This window comes from Passer domesticus, chromosome Z (genome assembly GCF_036417665.1).
Source record: "Passer domesticus isolate bPasDom1 chromosome Z, bPasDom1.hap1, whole genome shotgun sequence".
Classification (NCBI taxonomy): Eukaryota; Metazoa; Chordata; class Aves; order Passeriformes; family Passeridae; genus Passer; species Passer domesticus.
In genome coordinates, this window is record NC_087512.1 from 50402391 (window position 1) to 50423396 (window position 21006).

Here is a 21006-nt window from a genome sequence, read left to right on the forward strand (position 1 = left end):
TCGAGTGCTGTGTCCAGTTCTGGGCCCCAGAATTCAGGAAGGACACTGAGCGGCTGGAGGGTGTCCAAAAGAATGTCTTCAAGTCTCTTCATCATTTCCCCTTCTCCCATTTGACCTGTCTGCTTGGAAGTGAGGAGCTTTTTGCAACCCCCCAAAAAATAAGGAAGCTATTTAGACAAAGACCTTTTTTCTAACTTCAGCTATGCAGAACAAAGAGTGATTTTGCTTTCACTGAACAAAGAGCAAGACTTTCTGATGGGATTCCTCAATTTGAACCTTTCTGCAAGTTCCTGTGCTTGCCTTGATGCTTCGGGATTGTGCTGCAAAGCAAAGGCAGGAGGACGATCGCAGCCAGAGGCAGAGGGGGTTTGCAGCTGGCCGTGCCGTGCGGAGCCCGGCCAGCGCCGGGAGCCGCCCCGCCCGCGCTGTGCCCGCGGCCCCGGCTCTGCCGCGCTCGTCCCCGCCAAGTCCGGCCCGCGCCGGGGCCGCGCTGGGCGCGAGCGCAGCGCCCCCCTCCGGCCGCGCGCCGCCGGCGCAGCCGCGGCCGTTGCGCCGCGGGCGTTGCGGCCACAGGCGGCGATCGGAGCCATGGCGGAGCTGCCGCTGCCCGCCGGGCTCAGCGCCAGCGCCTTCCCCGCCAAGCTGTGGCGCCTGGTGAACAGCCCCCGCGTCCGCTCCGTGCGCTGGGACAGCCGTGCCCAGGGGCTGCTCGTCGACCGCTCGCTCTTCGAGCGGGAGCTGCTCAGCCTGGGTGATGCCTATGGGGGCGGTGAGGGGGTGGAACCGACGCCAGACTCCTTCCAAGCCACGCATTCAGTAGCTTTGTGCAGCAGCTCAACCTCTACGGCTTCCACAAAGTGCCAGGCTGGATTGGGTCAGCTGAGCTGGGTGATGCCGGGGGCTGGCTCCACTTCAGGAACCCCAACTTTCGCCGCGACCGCCCTGACCTCCTGCTCCATATGAAGCGCCTGACCAGGGCCAACAGGCAGCGGCTGGCAGCGGGGCTGGAGGTGCGCAGCCGCCAGCCCAGCCGCTTCCAGCAGCTCCGCACGGAGCGGCCGCTGGCGTCCTTCCCTGCCGGGCAGCCGCCCAGAGCCGGTGAGAAAGAGTGGGAGCTGTGGGCGCGGAGGCTGGCGTGGGCTGTGGCCGTGGGCCCTGCCCGTGCTGGGGCTGCTCAGCGCAGCTGCCCCGCCTGGCACAGGGGCTGTCCTTGGGCAAGGCAGCTGTGCCGGCAGGGCCCGGGCGCTGTGCCGGCTCTGCCGGGCTGCCGGGGCTGCGGGACGGTCCCGCCGCGGCTGCGCTCACCACAGCCCGGCCCGCTCGGCTGCAGCTGGCCCAGCCGTGCGCCGTGGCTGGCGCTGCTCCTTGCCTGGTCCTGGGATGCTTGGAGAGCTCTCAGTGAGTGCGTGTGAGCCCAGGGCTTGGTCCTGGTCAGGCCCAGCTGGATGGATCCTGCTATCCTCTGGGGCAGCCGGGAAATAACCTGGCAGCTGGGTTTCTGGCAGTTGCCTCATGCCAGGGAAGGGCAGCAGGACAATTTTCCCAGACAGCTGAACGAATAGGGCAGAGAGCTAATTAGACAAGGAATTGCTAGTTGAATAGGTCCAGAACATGTTCGGTTCTTTTTTCTTCTTTCTCACGTGGCTTGGGAGGATGGGAGCTTTTGTCTTTCCTGATAGAAGTACAGTTGCTGCCAAAGGAAACACACCCAAAGACCAATAGTGACCCGGTGTCGCCCTGATTTTTAAGACTTTCTAAAGCCTTCTGATGTTTGCATTCTTGTATGAAACTTTCTCACACACTTTTCTGTAAACAACTTATTGTTTGCATTCTTTTATGGAGGAGGAGAAATTTGATGGACTGTTGGTTTGTCCAGTGTCTCTGGAGAGGTGGCACTTTCACCTTCCAATCCTCTGTCATCTTTGGAAATCTATAAATGTAGGAGTCAGAAAATAAACGCTCTTTTTTCCCTGCCTGAGAGCAGCAGCATGTCTGCGTCGTGTTGTCTTGTGTCCTGTAGCGACATCTGGTGACCGCCGAAGTGTACTGCAGCCTAGGCTGGAGGCAGAGAGTTCGGGCTGTCGGGTGAGATTGTGCCGTTTGCCCCTTTCCCTGCTGGGAGCTTGGTCTGCTGTCCTGTGATAGCGGCACTCCTGTGGGTATCATGAGTGCGTTTGGTATGTTGGGTTCGTGGAGACGGTTCCTGGAGAACAGTAAGATCTCCGTGCCCTGGAGTGATTTCGAAACACTCCATTGCTGGGCTACACAGCGGGGATTCTTTTCCGACCCTGTGGAGGCGTTCTCTGAGGTAGCGTGGTCTTGCGTGAATGACCACCTCGTGAAGGAGACGATTGCTGGTGGTCCTGCCAGCGTGAAATTGATGTGGCACACATTGCGGGAAGTTGCTCGGGCTGTATGGGGGTCTGAACCTTGCAGCTCTGAAGGTTCCCGGAAGGACCTGTCCATCTCGGATGGGGATGAAAGGGAATCTGAGTTTTTGAGCGACGCAGAGGCTTCCTCCGCTTCCCGGTGGGGGGAGCTGGGGGATGATTCCGCCTCCGAGGGTGGTGGTTGGTCCTCGGAAGGGGATTGGACTCTCAACCCTCTGTTCCAGGGTGATCAGCCGGGGGGGCGGAGTCCCGCGGGTTTCTGGGGGTCCCGGGAAGGCAGCTCGGCTGACTCGCCCTGCCCCGAACCGCGGTGTGGAGGGGCAGCCGTCGTCCCCCTGTGCCTTCCCGGCGCTCGGGGGCGATGAGGGGCCCCTGGATCAGTGCCCGGTTTTGTTCGGGTCTGATTCAGTGACAATGCTCTGTTCGCATTGTGGTAACTCCACAACATATTCCCTGGGGCCGGCGGAAGCGGGTTCACCCGCTTCATATTCGGGCCGGTCTCGCGGGGGGACAGTTTCTCCTGTTTCTGAGCCTGAGCAGCCCGCCAGGCATGCGCAGGCGGTGGAGGCTGCCGGAGGCGGGGCGTTGGTCGGTGCTCGATCTCGTCCCATCATGGTGGGCGGCATGCCTGCCTCCCTTTGTTCAGCGGAGGCGGAGTTGGCTGCGGCCTCCCGTGAGATGGGGCGGGTGCTGCTAGGGGCTGTGCCAACCTCCCTTGTGCCGCCCCGCGCTGACGTGGCTCCGCGAGCCGCATCTCTCCCTGTGTCCCGTCCCTCCCCTGCGCGGGAGACGGGTGGCTCCGCGTCGGGTTTGCGGTCTGTGCCGGCGCCTGCGTCCACTGCGGCGCCCTCTGCCGGTGCCGAGGCGGATGGCGCTGCCGGGGGAGCAGCTGGTTCGGCCCCGCAGTCCCCGCCCTCCGCGGGGGCTGCGGCGCGCCAGGGCGCTGGGGTGTTCACCTTTAGCGCGACTGCTGACGCGGCCAGCGGGAAACCGGTGTTCTCCCGGGGTCGCAGATCCTCCCTGCCGGATGTGTGGACTCTTCCCCCGTGCCAGGTGACCGTGCGCCCGAAGGATCCCAGACGATTCTGGGGGGAAGTCGGAGCTACGGCTGATGAGATGCGTGAGCCTGTCTCCTCGCAGCGTCTGCAGGATCACGGAGGGGGCTCCTCTGGCTCTGCTGGTGCTGCGGGGGATGCGGGGTCGAGTGCTGTCACACCGCCTCGCAGTCAGGCAGCTGCTCTTGTTCCCATGGGGCCCACGGAACGGGACACGGCAGGTACTGCGGCCTTGCCAGAAGGCCCCCAGGCTTTTCCTGTGATCAGGGGTCTTGCTCATAACACTTATGAGCCTCTGCCCTTCAAGACAAAGACAAAACTCCGTGAGACGGTTGCTCGACATGGTCTGGGCTCTTCTGAAGTCATGCACATGCTTCGCATGATTTCTCCTGAGGTGCGCACACCTGCCGATGTCCGTGACGTTGCGCGTGCTCTTTTTGATCCCGTGCAATTTGGCGTCTTTGAGACCAAGTGGGCTCGCTTGGCAGCCACTACAGCACAGCATAATGCTACACTGGGGCCGCAGGATCCCAGGAGAGTGGCTGACGTTGACATGCTGATGGGTACAGGCAATTACACTGAGCCTCAGGGACAGGCTGGTTTCTCTCCCTCCGTGCTTGAGCAGTGTCAAGCACTAGGCATGTCAGCAGTGATTCAGACCGTAGAAATGGCTGCTCCATGGCAACCATTTGCAACCATTGTCCAGAAGGCTGATGAGCCTTTCATGACATTCGTGGGGAGGCTGACTGCCTCAGTGGAGAGGCAGCTGACAAATCCGCTGACAAGAGAGGCTGTGATTGCGGACCTAGCGAGGAGCAACTGTACGGCAGACTGTAAGAGAGTCATAGACGCTCTTCCTGGTGGGGCTACTGTCTCGAAAATGACAGAGGCCTGTTCGGTCATAGGTCCCCCTGTTCAGAAGTTGGCTGCCTGGGCTACTGCTGCGCAGCCAGCCTGGGCAGCGCCACGGGGCTGGCAGAAGCAGCAGGGGAATGCTCAGGGCGGCAAGAAGCGGGAGAAGAAAGAACAGAAGGAAAAGATTCCTATGTTTCTGTGTGGTCGGTGTGGAAGACCGAACCATATGACAAATGTCTGCAAGGCAACAGTTCATGCCAATGGCCAGGCACTGCCAGGCTCGGGAAATGGGAAGCGAAGCGCAAAGGGGAGACGCGCTCAGACACAAGCTTCTCTCCAGACCCCGGAGCCGATGGAGGTTTGCTCAGCCGGCTTGCAGCCAGCACCCGCGGCTCAGCGGGTGTAGACGTCTGCACAGCAGCAACAGTTGTGTTAGAATCTTGTGAAGTACACAAGGTTCCCCTAGATGCCTTTGGTCCCTTGGGTGGGGGCATGAGTGCTCTCCTGATGGGGAGGTCTAGTGCCACCCTTCAGGGCATCGTTGTGCATCTGGGGCTCATTGATGCAGACTTTACAGGGCAGATTTGTGCCATGGTTTCCACACCCACCCCCCCGGTCACGATCCCGAAAGGGACACGACTTGCTCAACTTGTGCCCTTTAAGTCCTCTGTTCGCAGGGCAGCGGACCAGTCACGTGGAGCTGGCGGTTTTGGATCCACTGGGCCGCCTCAAGTGCACTGGACTGCTGTCCTGACCAAGGAACGTCCTGAGATGATGTGTGCCCTGTCCATTCCTGGTGTGACGCCGTCGGAGACTCGCCTTCGCGGGCTTCTTGACAGTGGCGCTGACATCACGATTCTCTCTCTTGCTGCCTGGCCTCTGGACTGGCCCCTGGATCCTGTGGAGACGCCTGTCAGGGGGCTGGGGGGAACGGCGCAGTGTTACGTGAGCCAGCAGTCCGTGCTGGTCACGAACCCAGAGGGACAGACGGCCTGGATCAGGCCGCATGTTACTTCTACTCCTGTTAACCTCTGGGGGAGGGATGTTCTGTCAGCGTGGGGGGTGCGCATCGGGACGGGTTTTTGATGGGGGCCACTGCGATGAAGGGCGCGGACTGTCCTACGCCTCCTATACGGTGGTTGGTGGACAAACCTGTTTGGGAGAACCAGTTGTTCTCGAGTGAGAACCCCTCCTTCGAGATAAATTGGTCGCCCTTCGGAATCTGGTGCAGGAGCAGTTGGACCAGGGTCATTTGGAGCCTTCTACCAGTCCCTGGAACACTCCTGTCTTTTGCATCAAGAAGAAATCTGGGAAATGGAGGTTGTTGCAAGACCTCCGAAGGGTCAATGCCATGATGGAAGGCATGGGAACATTGCAGGCGGGCATGCCATCGCCTGCCATGCTCCCTGCCGATTGGCCGGTCCTCATTGTGGATCTGAAGGATTGTTTCTTCATGATTCCTTTGCATCCCAATGACAGGCCGAAATTTGCCTTCTCAGTGCCAGCAATTAACAACGCTGAGCCCGCACAGAGATATCAATGGAGGACCCTTCCTCAGGGCATGCGCAATTCTCCGGCCATATGCCAGTGGTATGTGGCCTGTGCCTTGTCTGGAGTTTGTGAGCAGTATCCTGGTGCACGTCTGTATCATTATATGGAAGACATTTTGGTGGCTGTGCCCACCCAGGATGAGCTGTTGAGAATTCTGAGCTGCTGAGAATTCAGCCTCAGTTGCTCGATGCTTTAAATGCACATGGACTGCAGGTGGCTCCAGAAAAGGTCCAGCAACAACCGCCTTGGAAGTATTTGGGGGTCAAAATTCTGGAACAGACAATCTGTCACCAGGAGGTGCAATTCGTGCATCCTGTGAAGACACTGAATGATGCCCAAAAGTTGGTAGGTGTCATCACTTGGTTACGTCCATACCTGGGGCTAACCGATGCACAACTGTCTCCATTGTATGATTTACTAAAAGGAGACTCTGATCTAAAGTCGCCTCGCTCATTGACCCCTGAGGCACGTCAGGTGCTGGAGGTGGTTCAGCAGGCCATTTTGGCTTGCCAAGTTTACCGCATTGATCCCTCCATTGATGTCACTGTGTTCATCACCGTTCCAGATTCGCATCCCACAGGCATCATTGGCCAATGGAGTGACAAATGGTCCGATTCCTTGCACGTTTTGGAATGGGTTTTCCGGCCCTTCAGCCGCAAAAGACGGCAACCCCATTGTCTGAGCTTTTTGCTCGTTTGATAATCAAATGCCGGCAACGGTGCTTGCAATTGATGGGTGCGGATCCCGCAAAGATCATACTCCCAGTACAGCGGGAGGATTTTGACTGGAGCTTTGCAAACAGTGTGTCCCTGCAGAGTGCTCTGGAAAACTTTTCAGGGCAGATTACTTATCATCTGCCCAGCCATAGGCTGTTGCATATGGCGAAGTCCACACAAATCTCTTTGCGGCCCAAAAATAGTCAGGAACCTGTGCAAGGACCCACCGTCTTTACTGACGGTTCAGGGAGGACAGGAAAGGCCATTGTCACCTGGAGGGACGGATCTGAGTGGCAGGTTCTGGAAGGTCATGAGGATGGGTCAGCCCAGTTGGTTGAATTAAAGGCTGCTGTCATGGCATTTGAGAAATTTTCCCAGGAACCTTTCAACTTGGTCACGGATTCTGCCTATGTGGCCGACACTGCACAGCGGTTGGGTCACTCGGTCTTGAAAGAGGTCAGTAACCCTGCCTTGTTTCATTTGCTGAAGACCTTGTGGTGTGCCATTCAGGCTCGGGTTCATCCTTTCTACGTTCTGCATGTAAGGAGTCACACCAATTTGCCAGGCTTTATAGTGGAAGGTAACGCGAGGGCTGACAAGTTAGCTAACCCAGCGTGGGTAGCCCCTCAGCCTGATACACTCACGCAGGCCGAGGCATCTCATGGGTTTTTCCACCAGAACGCACATACTCTGCAGAAGCAGTTTCAGCTGACGCCAACAGAGGCTCGTGACATTGTTGAGTCATGTGATGACTGCCATGCACTGGCTCCGCCTTTACCGGCAGGGGTAAACCCCAGGGGCCTTAGGGCCTTGGAGCTTTGGCAGACCGATGTCACCCAGATTGCCGAGTTTGGCCGGCTCAAGTATGTGCATGTCACGGTGGACACATTCTCCTCTGCAATGTGGGCTTCTGCTCACACCGGAGAAAAGGCCCGTGATGTCCTTGCCCACTGGAGCAGGCCTTTGCCATTCTGGGCATACCTTCTGCAGTGAAGACCGACAATGGTCCTGCTTACGCATCGCAAAAGGTGCGGCAGTTCCTGCAGCTGTGGGGTGTGTCACACAAGTTTGGTATCCCTCATTCTCCGACTGGCCAAGCTATTGTAGAACGTGCTCATGGCACTCTGAAGCGGGTTCTTCAAAAACAAAAACGGGGAATGCAGGGTGAAACCCCGCACAGTCGGTTGGCAAAGGCATTGTACACCATCAATCATCTTACGGTGCCGCAGAACTCAAATAACCCTGTTGTTTTGAATCACCATCTCTCGTTGCAGGCTGCGGACGAAGCACATCAGCCTCGAGCGAAGGTTCGGGTGCGGAATTTAGTCACCAAAGAGTGGGAAGGTCCCTATGATCTTATCGCTTCGGGGCGTGGGTATGCTTGTGTATCCACAGATACCGGGGTGCGCTGGGTACCTTCAAAGTGTGTTCGCCCTGACCTGCAACTGCAGAGACAGAATCCGGCTGACAGGCAAAACAGAAGCCGTGACCAACCTGAAAGGCGTCAAGTGGGTGAATCATGGAGTGATGATTCGGATGCAGATGACGCGAGTGATCACTCCGATGATTCCTCCATGGATGGACGCTGAATTTTGTTCATGGGTTTCTTTCTTTTCACGTTGTTCATTTTTTCCTTTTCTTTTTAAAACTGAGAAGGGTGAGATGTCGCCCTGATTTTTTAAGACTTTCTAAAGCCTTCTGATGTTTGCATTCTTGTATGAAACTTTCTCACACACTTTTCTGTAAACAACTTATTGTTTGCATTCTTTTATGGAGGAGGAGAAATTTGATGGACTGTTGGTTTGTCCAGTGTCCCTGGAGAGGTGGCACTTTCACCTTCCAATCCTCTGTCACCTTTGGAAATCTATAAATGTAGGAGTCAGAAAATAAACACTCTTTTTTCCCTGCCTGAGAGCAGCAGCATGTCTGCGTCGTGTTGTCTTGTGTCCTGTAGCGACAACCCGGCCTTCTCTTTGCTTCCTTTCTTCTTCCCTCACTTTTACACAGTGCTCTCATACCAGGATCTCGCTGCTGCCTCACCTGAGGGTTTAGAGCTGCCTGCAGGCCCTTCCAGGCAAAGTGCAGGTGCTCAGGAGACTGGGGTTTTCCTAACATCTCCCAAGAAGATCTTTGCATCTGGACTTTTAGGGATTTCATTGGAGGAACTAGGCACAGGCAAATTTCATCTCAGCCGTGAGCTCATCATTCCACTGGTTCCCATGAAGCTTAAATGCCGCCCTGAGCTCATCGTTCCTCTGGTTCCTGTAGATCACAGCCCTTCCATGGCCTCTCCAGAGGGAAGCAGCTGCACATCTTCAGAGCAGTGTTTGCCAGCCTGCAGCCCATCAGGTAGGGAAAGAGTTTCTACCCTTGCTTTCCAAGCAGGTCCTGGTTAGTGACCCTTTAAAGAGTTTTCCTGCAGTGCTCTATCATGGGTAGATCTCAAGCGAGAATCGGGTAGAAAGTGTCAAGTCGCCTAGGAAGAGGGAATTTGAAATCTTTCTTGAAAACAGAAAGATTTTTCTACCTGCTTTTCCTATCCTTGCTGCAGATTTGGAAGATGTTTTGGGCATTTTCCAGACAGCCTCTCTGTAGTGGTACAAGGGAGAAGAGAAAAGTATTTCCTGAGTGTTAGGTGGTCAGTGTTAGGTGCACTTTCTTTGAATGAAGCCAGACTAGGATGGTGAGAGGATATTGCAGAGGTTTAAGACTGTCTGCCCTGCAAATCAAGCCATACCATTGAAATGAGCTCTGCCTGCCCCAGAAGAGTTGGAGCTGCAGAATACAGCCTCACCCACAAGGCTGGTTTCAGAAAAAACTCACAGTTTAATTTCAGCATGCGTGTCTGAAGATCTGGGCTCTTCCTGGGTGAATCCACTTTCTGTGGTCTTTTGTGATGAGAAACCAAATGTAGCCAAATCCCAAAGCTGCTGAGAAGATGCAAAAGGCTGTGATTATAAAATGTGTGTGTGTGTCTATATTCCTTTAACAATCCATGATTTATTCTATGTACATGTCAATTAGGATAAGTATTTAAGAGGAAGAACTCACTCTTCCAATCCCCTGGGAACTCTGAATACATTTCTGGAACTGAGGTTGCTCTGTGCTTCCTGTGATGTTTGATCCAAGGCAGCACTAGAGCTCTGTGTCCCAAAGCCACATTGTGGAGCCTGACCAATGTGTTTGGATTCTTGCAGCCACCCCAGGCACTTCAGGCCCCAGCGCTCCAGCTGGCAGTGCTGGTTTTGCACCATGGACAGCCCCCAGCTGGCTGTGGAATACTCCTGGGGAAGAGGAATTGCCACCACCAGATCTGGATATGGTGCTTGAGACGCTGGAGGAGATGTTTTCTCCCTCTGCTCAGGTAACTGCATTGGACAGGGAAGAAAGGGGCTGGGAGCTGAGAGCTTGTGAATGTTGTTGCATGGCTGAGAAGCAAAGGCTTCTTGAGTTCAGCTGTGAATGGACAGGGAAAGATTTGCTTGGTGAAACAAGACTTCCTAAAGAAGAGGGAATGAAACATCTCCCCCCTGAGTAAGGATGAAAAGGTGTGAACCTGTGTTGGCTAGGTTTGGGTGCCTGTTTTCCTGGGAAGAATCCCTCATGCAGGGGCATTTGTGGTGAGGAAGTGGAAGTTTTGTAGGTTCTAAGAGGCTTTGTTTGCTGGGAAGGAAGAGAAGAGTGTTTGGAGAATTGCCACTGAAGGCCAAGTGTCCCGTGCAGGGAGGGACATGCGAGAGGTGCCTGTTCCAGCAGTAGATGTGGGCTGTGCCTCTTTTGGGTGGGAAGGCCAAGGCAAAGCAGGGCTGGACTGCAGCTGCTGCTGCTGTGTGAGCCCTGCCAGGTGTGTGAGTGCTCCCAGAGCCGTGTGTGGGGCTGGGCTGGAGCTGCAGCTTTCTTGTCCTCTGGGTAACCTGGTGCCTGCAGCCCAGTCTCCATCTGGGAAATCCTCAGCTGGGCAAACTGGCCAGTCTTGCTGTCCATGTTGCAGAGCTCAGTCACCTTGCTCTTGGGCAGCTCTGTGGGAAGAGATGTGTGTTCCCACACAGTCCCTGCCAAGCTGCAGCCTGGCTGAGACTGCTGTGCTCAGGGCTGTGGAGGGAGGAGCACATCCCTGTGCCAGGACTCCTTCCTTAGCAGCCATTCCATGTGTTCAGTGTCACCCCCACGTTCAACACTGTCAGCTTTGACAACTTTTGGACTGTGTTTGAGAAGTGAAATTGTTTTGACTCTTGAAGGGCTTTGGGGCCCAGAGTTCTTGTTAGGAACAAGGGATTAAGAGTGTGAGCCATGGAGTTGTTGGACCAGGTGTTTGGTGTAACTGGTGAGAAGGGTTTCTTTCTTTCGGTTTCTCTTTCAAGGGGAATATTAATGTTGCCCCTGAGTCTTCAGGAGGGCAGCCTGTGGACAGAGCTGAAGCAGAAGGAGCTTTGCCTGCCACAGAGAGCTGCAGGAACAATTCCCAGGAGCCTGAGGACTTTGGTAAGGACAGAGCCACCCTTGGTTTAGAGAGGTGTGAGATGGCTGCTCCGAGCCTGCCTCTGGCAGCAAGGGAGATGAGCAGAGTTGAGCTCCTGTCTGCAGGGCTGGTGCTTCCTGGTGCCTTTAGTTCAAATCCTGCACGGGCACAACCTCCCCGATCCCTGCCCTCCACACTTCTCCAGAGGCTCTGACACTGAGTCCTCTGCTGTGGCAAGAGAGCAGGGAATAAAGCTGACCTTGTGGGAGTTGTGTCACCAAGCTGGGTGTCCCAGTTTGGTTCATAACTCAGCTCCCAGCAGCCTTCAGCTTCAGCCATTTCAGTGGGGACTGAGGTCTCTCTGTCAGCACAGAGAAAGAACAAGGCTGGGCTTCTTTGTGGCAGCTGGGGCTGTCTGTGTTTCAAGCTCTCATGGGTGCCCTTTTCACTGCGAGAGCTGAGGCTTTACTGAAGTACTTCAATACTTCACATAGTTTTGAATGCTTGGAAGGATCCCTGCTCTTTAAAGAGCAGGCTTCAAATTGCCAAATGAGAGTCTGCTTTTCAGGCCATCTTTTGCAGTCTTCGGTAGGTTGACAATTACTTCAAAAGAGAAAGATGCACAGAGGCCAATATTGACCCAGTGTTCCCTTTGCTTCCCAGACTTCCACCTGATCTATATTGCCAGGAGGGCTGCCCTGCTTGAGAAGATATGAGGGAGAGCCTGTGACCATCAGGCAGGTGGAATCCCTCTGTTTATTGATATGTTTAGAGATGTCTGTAGTTCTGTTTATATACCCATACAGTTATTCCTGTCTCTATAATTATACTTTTAAATCTGTACAGTTAAATGTGTATATATAGTTATAGACATGATATATTTATATATGTGCAGTTACATTTATAGATGTTCATAGTTATCTAGTAGGATGAATATGGATATTTAGATACATAGATTCCTGTTTGTGTAGGCCTGGGCTGCATTTTTACCTCTTTCCCCCCTCGGCTTCCTCGCTCACCTCTTGCTTTTCCCCCTGTGCCCCCTGTGTCCCCTCTCCCTGGGCTGGGTCCGAGCTGGCGGCCGGGCCGGGCACAGCAGCAGTTCCAGCCCCGGGTGTCCCTGGAGCGGTGGGAGCTGCCGGTGGCCCCAGGCACTGTCCCCTGAGGAGCTGCTGAAGGACGGTGAGACTGAGGGGGCTGAGGGGGCTGAGGGGGCGGTGGCGCTGAAGGGACGGTGACCCTGAGCTGCTGCTGGGGCTGAGGGCTGTGGGGCAGCCCAGGGCCATGGTGGCACTGAGGTGACAGGCAAGTGGCACAGGCTGAGGGGGTGGCGGGTCTAAGGGGACGGGATGGGTCAGAAGGGACTGAGGGAGGTGAGAGGACTGTGAGGGGCTGGAGAAGCTGAAGGGGGCTGGGGGTTTGGCGAGAGCATGGCGGGGCTGAGGGGATGGAGGGACCAGCAGGGAGCACAGAGGGCTCTGGGACTGCAGCTCTGCCAGGCCTTGGAACCAATTCCAGAGCCTCCACTTTTGCCACAGCTGCAATGAAGACCTTGAGGAGAGCTGGACACTGCCGGGAGCCAGCAGGGAGAAGCTGAAGGCCAGCAGCAAGAGCCCCCTTGGCCAGTGGCTGCTGCTGGTGGCCAGCACCCACGAGATGGAGCTCTGAGCCTGATGATGAGCTGGGTGAGCATAATCCCTCCAGCCTTTGAACACGTTTTTTTCCTTCTTCCCTCACGCAGAATTGTGGAGCTGTGGGCATGTAATCCTTTTTCTTATTGAATGAGAGCTTATTTAAAATGGCAATTTTAGGTCTTTCTCTGTCTGTATCTGACTTTTCTGGTTTGCTCTCTTGTCCAGCTCAGGCCCTGCTGGGTAAGAAATACCAACTCAGAATTCTGACCAGAGAGTCTGGCCCAGTTGTGAACAAAGAACATCAGGCCAGCTTCACCCTATTGCTCTGCTGAATGCTGTAGGGGGCCGGGATTATTGGTGGACTCAGATGGTTGGTCATGACATTGAATAGGGATTGACCCAGATAGAACCATGGTCAAGAATTTACAGGAGTTTGCTGAAGATGTTGGGGGAATTCTACTTCAGCAGTCACTCAGCAGTTCCTGTAACTGTGGCAGGAGGTCAGTGTCCTTCCTGCAGCCCTGGCACAGACAGCTCCCAGAATAGTTAGAGGCCTGGAGACCAAATGAGTAATCAGAATGGTCTTGCACACCTTTGCAAGGGATCCTTTGTTCAGGAAAGTTCTTCATTATTTTTCTGCTCAGGTAGAGGGCAACAGTGCTGATATCATGCTGATGGCAGCTGTGGAGAGGCAGAAGTTGTCCTTGAAATAAATGGGCAGGAGATCTTTCTCCTTTTTAATGCCCTTATTAAAAAGAATCAGCTCAGGTGGGGAGAAATCAACAGGTTGTGCCCACGCCGCCACTGCTCCCAGGCGTGGCATGGAGGAGGAGGATGATGCAGCTTTGTCCGCTGGTCTGCAGGCAGAGCTGGGGATTCCGCCCTCACGAGAGATTAGGAGATTCCACCTTTTCGGTCCAACACCCTGGGTCGTCTCTCTAGTCAACATCTTTTTAGGTTAGGGTGTGAAAAAGGATCCAAGCAGGCACTGTGAAATAAATGGGCAGGAGATCTTTCTCCTTTTTAATGCCTTTATTAAGAAGAATCAGCTCAGGTGGGAAGAAATCGACGGGTTGCGCCCTCGCCGCCGCTGCTCCCAGGCGTGGCACGAAGCAGGAGGATGATGCAGTTTTGTCCGCTGGTCTGCAGACAGAACTGGGGACTCTGTCCTCACGGGAGAGTCGTTGAGTCCTTAGTTTGTTGGTTTAGAAACCCGGGGGGTCTCTTTAATCAGTTTCTTTTCAGGTTAGAGTGAGAAATAAAAAGGTTTAAGCAGGTACGGGACAATGCTCCCATCCTTAGACGTCACTTTAAGTCACTTGTTGGCTCATGATTTTAGAGGTTTTTCTTATAAAAACTGTAAAACTGTAACAATCCAGGGTGCACTGCGTTTCTTATTTGCATGTTGTTTCTGGTGTCACTGCCCATCTCTTTACCCTGGAGGGTTTCCCTTGGTATCTCCTTGGCATACAGCTAGCATCAGGGAAACAATCAGTTAATCACCCGCCATTCACTGGTGATTAAGGGCTTTTCTTCTGCAGCGAAACTAAAGGAGTCCGACTCGGTCTGGCTTGGTTTTTTTAACTCTGAAACTTAAAAAAAAAATACAACTTTCTATTCATAACAGTTCCCCCCTATTTTTCTTTGATCAAGCTTAAGCTTGCATCAACTTATAATTTTTGGTTCATTAACATAGAATTTCCTATATTTTTTGTATTGATCATACATTTCCTCAGCACTTGGGTGATCATATTTACTAAGCTTCATTACCTTTTTTGGTTTTTTCAGGTTAATTTCTTTAGAGATTCTTAGGTTATTCTGTACAGCAGATGTCACTATTTTTGTTAAACATGGAAATAAGAACAGACTAACAAGTGTACCCACAGTGAAGGTTATAGTTTTCCAACTTTTTTTGAAAATCCATAGATTATCCCACCAACTGGAATCAAGTGTAGGAGTCTTTTGATTTTGTAAATATGCTAGTTCTTTTATTTCGTTTAAAGTATTTCTAATGACTGCCACAATTAATTTGATTTGATAAACTACTGTTTTGGTTTGGTTGAGTTGGTCATTAATATGATTAAGAGCCAATGCGGTCTGATTAGATATTACTTCTAATTCTGATTGTAGTTTCAAAATTTTGTTTAACATATATTGTTCCTTCAGTTTTGTTTTTCTCAAATCCTCATATATAGGAACTCTTAAACTTGATCCAGATTCTTTGTGTATTATAAAGACAGTTTGTTTTATAATTCTAATGATGCCACCACTAGACCAGCTTCTTGGCAATTCAGTGGATGTTGTGGTACCATTGACCCAAAACAGGTGTTTAGGGGTTTCCTGAAAGATATTAATTTTTGTCGTGCCCTCCCAATATTTAGAAATACTTTTTCCTTTTACTAGATTTACCAGGTTTGCTTCAGTAGCATCACGTTCAAAGCACCACCAGGTTTCTCCTACAGGGTGCTCTCCCAGGAGTGGCTGCCTAAAGGTGGCGGTGTTCCGGGTCATCCAATATATTTTCTTATTCTCTTGATAAAAGATCAATTGGGAGAGGTTAACACAATTGTTGTGGACTCTCAGCAAGGAGCTTACTTCTTTCTCATAGAAAGGTTGGCAGTACTCATTGCACAGCTCTCCTGGGCTCTCCAGAGCACCACCAGCAATCAGAGCCAGCACTACTACCCTTCCCAAGAGTCCGGTATGGGTCATCTTGCACAGCCTGCCCACCCGGCCTTGCCTCTTGAGGATTTTGCTGAGAAGAAGTCTCCAAGTTCTTTAGAGTCTCTTGCTCCTCTGGTTAAACCTCTCTTGATCTGTCCCTGCTAATTTGGTCCCTCCTAGGGGAGCACTCTGGAGAAGATTAACCTGGGGTCTTTGGTACTAAGTTAGGACGACTTAACCAGAATTACTTATTAACAATTTTTAACTTTTACAAATTTCTTAAAACACTTCAAGACATGTTATGATTCTAAACTTTTTTCTTACGCAGTTTATCAGTCTTTTTGAATGTCAATTTTAAGTCATTTGGTCCTTTTATAATAGTATACTCAGCTGAATTAACTCCTGATGCAGTTGAATCTTGTCCTGAGTTAGAGTGTGAGGGTGGTGTAGAATCTGGTCCAATACCAGAGGGAGACACTGACGAATCTTGTCCAATGCTCGGGGGTGAGAGTGGTGTGGAATCTGGTCCAATACCAGACACTGAAGAATTTTGTCCAATGCTCGGGGGTGGGACTGGTCCTTTAATTCTCGTAATGTGAGTCCAACCTTTTTCTCTGGTTCGCACGGCCGAATTAGCGATGAGGAGTACCTGAAAGGGGCCTTCAAATTTCTCCTTCCAGGTAGTCTCCTGTGCTATAGGGTGTTAACAAGAATGGCAATCCGAAAATCATTTTATAAGGTGAAATCCTTATATCAGACCGGGGTCTTGTCCTGATGCGCAAGAGCGCTAGGGGTAAACACTTTAGCCAATTCATTTTTGAGAATTTTGTTTATTTGTTCCACCCTCCCAGAACTCTGGGGGTGCCACAGAGTATGCAATCTCCACTTTATTCCTGAAGCTTCAATTATAATTTGCAATGTTTGGGCCACAAATTTGGACCTCAGTCTGAGTCTAAGGTATTCACTATTTCATTCTGGTTCACCTTTTTGGCAAGTTAAACACTCTTTTATAATTGTTTTTGTTAGATCATATCCGCTTATGTACAGGTTATTTCTTAGGAAATAATCACATAGTCCTTGGACTCCCCAGTGGGTTAGTTTCTGTAGTTCTGTTAGCACTATCCCTGCAAGTGCTTTGTTTAGCAACACTCGTCTGTCAGATATTAACCACTCCCCCATATCCCTTGATGTAACTTTAAATTTCACAAAATATGAGTTCTTTTTTTCTTTTTCCCTACTCGGGTGTGGTTTCTGCTTAAAAAAAACCTTTTACCAGATCCTCTGGTCTTAAAGCTGCTTCCTTTGCTATCTTGATAAGCTAGCAAAGGTTTCACAACTTTAGGCTAAACAGTCTTGGGGGGGGGGGTCCAGTTGCTCCACAGTAATAACAGCAGCTTTCACTCAAAGGGACTCGAGGCCTCTCCATGCCTCCTGTCCCTGACAGTACTGCCGTATCCTTGCCTGCTCCTGGTGGTGGACCCCCCCACTCTTTTGTAGCCTTGGACTGCAGGAAAGGGTTGTTTGCTCCCACACTTTCTCTGGCTATAGCAACCATGATCTTAGCTTTGGCTATTGCTTTTTCTTCTTCCCTCCTTAAATACACTTTCAATGCTTCCCTCAATAACTCATTAATATCTTTTTCTTGCCAATCCTCAATCTTTTCCAATTTTCTTCGTATATCAGGCCAAGATTTAGTAACAAAATGGACTTTTAGTAGCATTTCACCTTCGCTAGTGTCCAGGTCTGTTCTAGAATACAATTGAAAGTTCCGCCTCAGGCGATTAAGCCAAGCGGTAGGAGTTTCATCTTTCTCCTGTATACCTTCAAATGCCAGTTTTGTATTAGTTCCTTTGGGAATTGATTCTCTGATCCCCCGAATTATCAAAGACCTGTACTCCATCATGGCCTTCCTCCCTTCCTCCTGGTTAGGATTCCAATTGGGATCCACTAGTGGCAATTTTTCTTCTCCTGATGGCACTTGGGGCCCTGGACGGTTATCTTTTTCCCAAACTCTTATGCTTGCGGCCCTAATCATTCGGGACTCTTCTGGGGAAAATAATATATTTAGAATGGAATTCATCTCTCCCCAAGTGTAGAAATTTGGACCTAAAAACTGATCCACTTGGTTAGCAATGCCCACGGGGTCTTCAACTAAATTCCCTAACTCCTTCTTGAATCCTCTCACCTCAGAAGCAGTTAGAGGAGCATTTACAAAACTAACACCTCCTGCTACTCCTCCCATAGGAACTTCTCTAAGGGGAAAAAGTCTCTCTGCCTTGGAGGTCCTGGATCGGGTACTACAGTATGGCCCATCTTCAGACACAAGATTGTTCACTTGAGGGGTATTAGCATTAACTTGGACCTGCTGTAAGTCAACGGCTATACCTGGTGATAAGGGGTTATTAGATAAGGAGGTATTTATGTCACAGTTAGGAGGAGGTGGAGGGACTGCCGTAGGAGGGGGAGAAGAGCTTGGGTGCATGTTAGGTGGAGCTGGAGAAGGGGTGGAGCATGCAGCAGGTGGAGTAGGTATTAGTGGTGGTGCAGAAGCAGCTGAAGGAGTCGAAGGGGGTGGTGAGGGAATGGCCCCCATGGCAGCTGGGAGAAGAACTGGATCTGCTATTTGAGGTGCTCGAAGGAGAGGGTTATAAGGTAGAGGGGCATCAGGAGGCAAGTAGTCTAGGGGGTCCCACCTTTTACCAATTTCCTTAATTCTAGCATCTCCTCTTTCATTCCCTTCTTTCTTGCTCTGCACTTTACAAATTTGCACTCCTTCTTTCTGTATAGCATTCAACCAACAAGCTACATATAATAATTCCTCAGCATCAGTATTTTCTCTAGCCGTCAGATAGTTACTCAGCTGTTGACACATCCACTTGTCTTTCGTCCCACACCATGGCCATCCTCCTTGCACTTCTAATTCTGGCCACACTTCTGAACAGTAATGAATCATCTTAACTTTATCTAATCCTTCTGTACTTTCTATAAAGTCCCATTTCTCTAATAGTTCACCTAGGGGACTGTGGGGAGGTATATTCTTTAATCTTTGGCCACTTTTCTTACTACCGCACCCTCCCATTATTTTCTGCCAAATCACAAGATGTCTTTTTCTCTAAAGGAAATATATCTTATTTAAGAAGTCTCGACCTCCTGCCAAAACTCCAATTTCACTGACCCTTTTCGTCAGGACTTTGTTAAGACCTTGGCTTTCTTGCCAAGACTCAACAAACAACCAAAATACAAAAAAACATCCTCGAGGTCTTGACCTCTGAGGTTCGCCTGACCTCCTTCGTCAGGACTTAGAGAGACCTTGGCCTTCCCTTGCCAAGGCTCAAACAGTCAAACCTCGAAACCCTGGCTTCTGAGGCGCCCTTTGTCTGGGCCAAACTGCCTGATATCCTAAATCCTAACTTCCTTCTAGGAAGGAAGATCCTTAGGATCTGTATCAGAGCCTTTGGGGTGCGTGCCACTCACACAGCTATTTCCTCCGCACGCCCGGAGGGGGGTCCTGTTTACCCCTTTGGAGGCACCTCAATCACCAGTTCCACTCGCTTCCCCCTGTTCCCAGCCGGCCCCCTCGCGGGGGTGCGGAACCGCGGTACTGAGGGGTCCTCACTCGCTTAGAGGGGCCGAGCTGCCGGCCCTCGTCTCACGCACACACACTCGCTCGCCTCCATCTCCCGCCGCCGGATATTCTCACCTATCCAACGCTGCTCCGTGTCACTGTCCCAAGCCGATCTTCTCTGGTCCTGATAGCCAGCTGTCCTGCAGGTCCAGGGTGGGCGGCCGTCCCAGTCCTGGTGTCCTCTTCAGGCGTGGCTATCCCGGACGAGTCCCCAAGCTGAAATAAATGGGCAGGAGATCTTTCTCCTTTTTAATGCCTTTATTAAGAAGAATCAGCTCAGGTGGGAAGAAATCGACGGGTTGCGCCCTCGCCGCCGCTGCTCCCAGGCGTGGCACAAAGCAGGAGGATGATGCAGTTTTGTCCGCTGGTCTGCAGACAGAACTGGGGACTCTGTCCTCACGGGAGGGTCGTTGAGTCCTTAGTTTGTTGGTTTAGAAACCCGGGGGGTCTCTTTAATCAGTTTCTTTTCAGGTTAGAGTGAGAAATAAAAAGGTTTAAGCAGGTACGGGACAATGCTCCCATCCTTAGACGTCACTTTAAGTCACTTATGGCTCGTGATTTTAGGGGTTTTTCTTATAAAAACTGTAAAACTGTAACAATCCAGGGTGCACTGCGTTTCTTATTTGCATGTTGTTTCTGGTGTCACTGCCCATCTCTTTACCCTGGAGGGTTTCCCTTGGTATCTCCTTGGCATACAGCTAGCATCAGGGAAACAATCAGTTAATCACCCGCCATTCACTGGTGATTAAGGGCTTTTCTTCTGCAGCGAAACTAAAGGAGTCCGACTCGGTCTGGCTTGGTTTTTTTAACTCTGAAACTTAAAAAAAAATTACAACTTTCTATTCATAACACACTGGACTACGCTCCCATCCTTAGACATCACTTAGGTCACTCAGTTCTATGTTGGCTCGTAATTTTTAGGGGTTTTCCTGGAAAACTGCAAAATTTGGTGCAATGCATTTCTCATCTGCATACTAGCTCTGATGCCACTCCCATTCTCCTGGTACCTGCAGGGTCCCTGGCAAGCATCAGGGGGACAGTGGTTAATCACCAACCATTAACAGGTAATTGAAGAAGAACTCTTAACAATGAAGCTAACTTAACAGCACTGGACTAACTTGTTTTACTCTGCAGCCTTAAAAAGAATAGATAACTTTTTATTCATAACAGTCCTTCTTGCAGTGTTTCCCTGGGCTGTATTCCAGGTGCTCTCAGTGCCTGTGTCATCTGCAAGGCTCAGTCCTGGCAGCTCCAAGCAGATTTGCTCAGAGGGATTCTCCTGTGGCCCCAGGCCTTGTGAGTGGGCTTTGAGCCCCTCATCCCAGCCCTTTGGAATCAGTGGAGCTGGTCCTCAGGGACTTGATTCAGGCACTGCTGGAGACTGGCTTTTGGTGCACCAAGCTCCTGATGGACCTGGATGGTCTTGGTGGGAGGAGTTCAGGCATCACCCCAAAGCAGGCTCACCTGTAGAACCAGGTGAAACATTTTGGAGAACAAATTGGAGCTCTTATTCCCCAGAGATGCTCAAAGCATAACTACCAGACCAGGGAAAGGGATGAAAAAGCACCTGGTTAAATCCAAAGTAAAATCAGTTGCATGGGACCCTGGACAAGGAAGGCAAGAAAGCAGATCATGTATTGGAAAAACTCATGCTCTTTAGAGCTCTGCTTGTATCCCACAGGAGATACGTATTTCAAGTCAGAGAGAGATTAATTATTTTCTAACAAAAGACTTATACAATTTTCTTACACCTTAAAAAAACCTGCATCTTGAATTTCAGCAGCTATCAGGGATGTTTAAGCTGCCTTTTTTCAGCTGGAAATCTGGCTGATGAGATCAAACTCAAAGGCATCTTCTCCCATACCAGCACCTGTGCAGTGATGACAGCAGGCTAGCAGGCAGAGCATGTTTTTTAGCAGCCCCTTTCCCCACATGCACCAGGGGAGATTGAAGTCAGGGTTAAATGTCTCTAAAATCCTTGGCTGCAACAGAGGTTTAATCCCCAAAAGCAACAGAGAATAATGGGGTTATTAAGTAAGAGGTTTTGCTCTCAGCAC

At 51.3% G+C, this 21006-nt stretch overlaps 1 protein-coding gene across 1 annotated transcript; it reads left to right on the plus strand.

The window, feature by feature from the left end:
* The first annotated feature begins 588 nt into the window (after nt 1–588).
* LOC135291228 (heat shock factor protein 5-like) lies at nt 589–20119 on the plus strand. Its single transcript, XM_064405258.1, has 7 exons — nt 589–691; nt 775–1098; nt 9765–9931; nt 10929–11049; nt 11690–12208; nt 12565–12711; nt 19963–20119. The coding sequence occupies exons 1-5, from the start codon at nt 589–591 to the stop codon at nt 11740–11742; spliced, it is 768 nt and encodes a 255-aa protein (XP_064261328.1). The 3' UTR covers nt 11743–12208; nt 12565–12711; nt 19963–20119.
* The last annotated feature ends 887 nt before the right edge of the window (nt 20120–21006 follow it).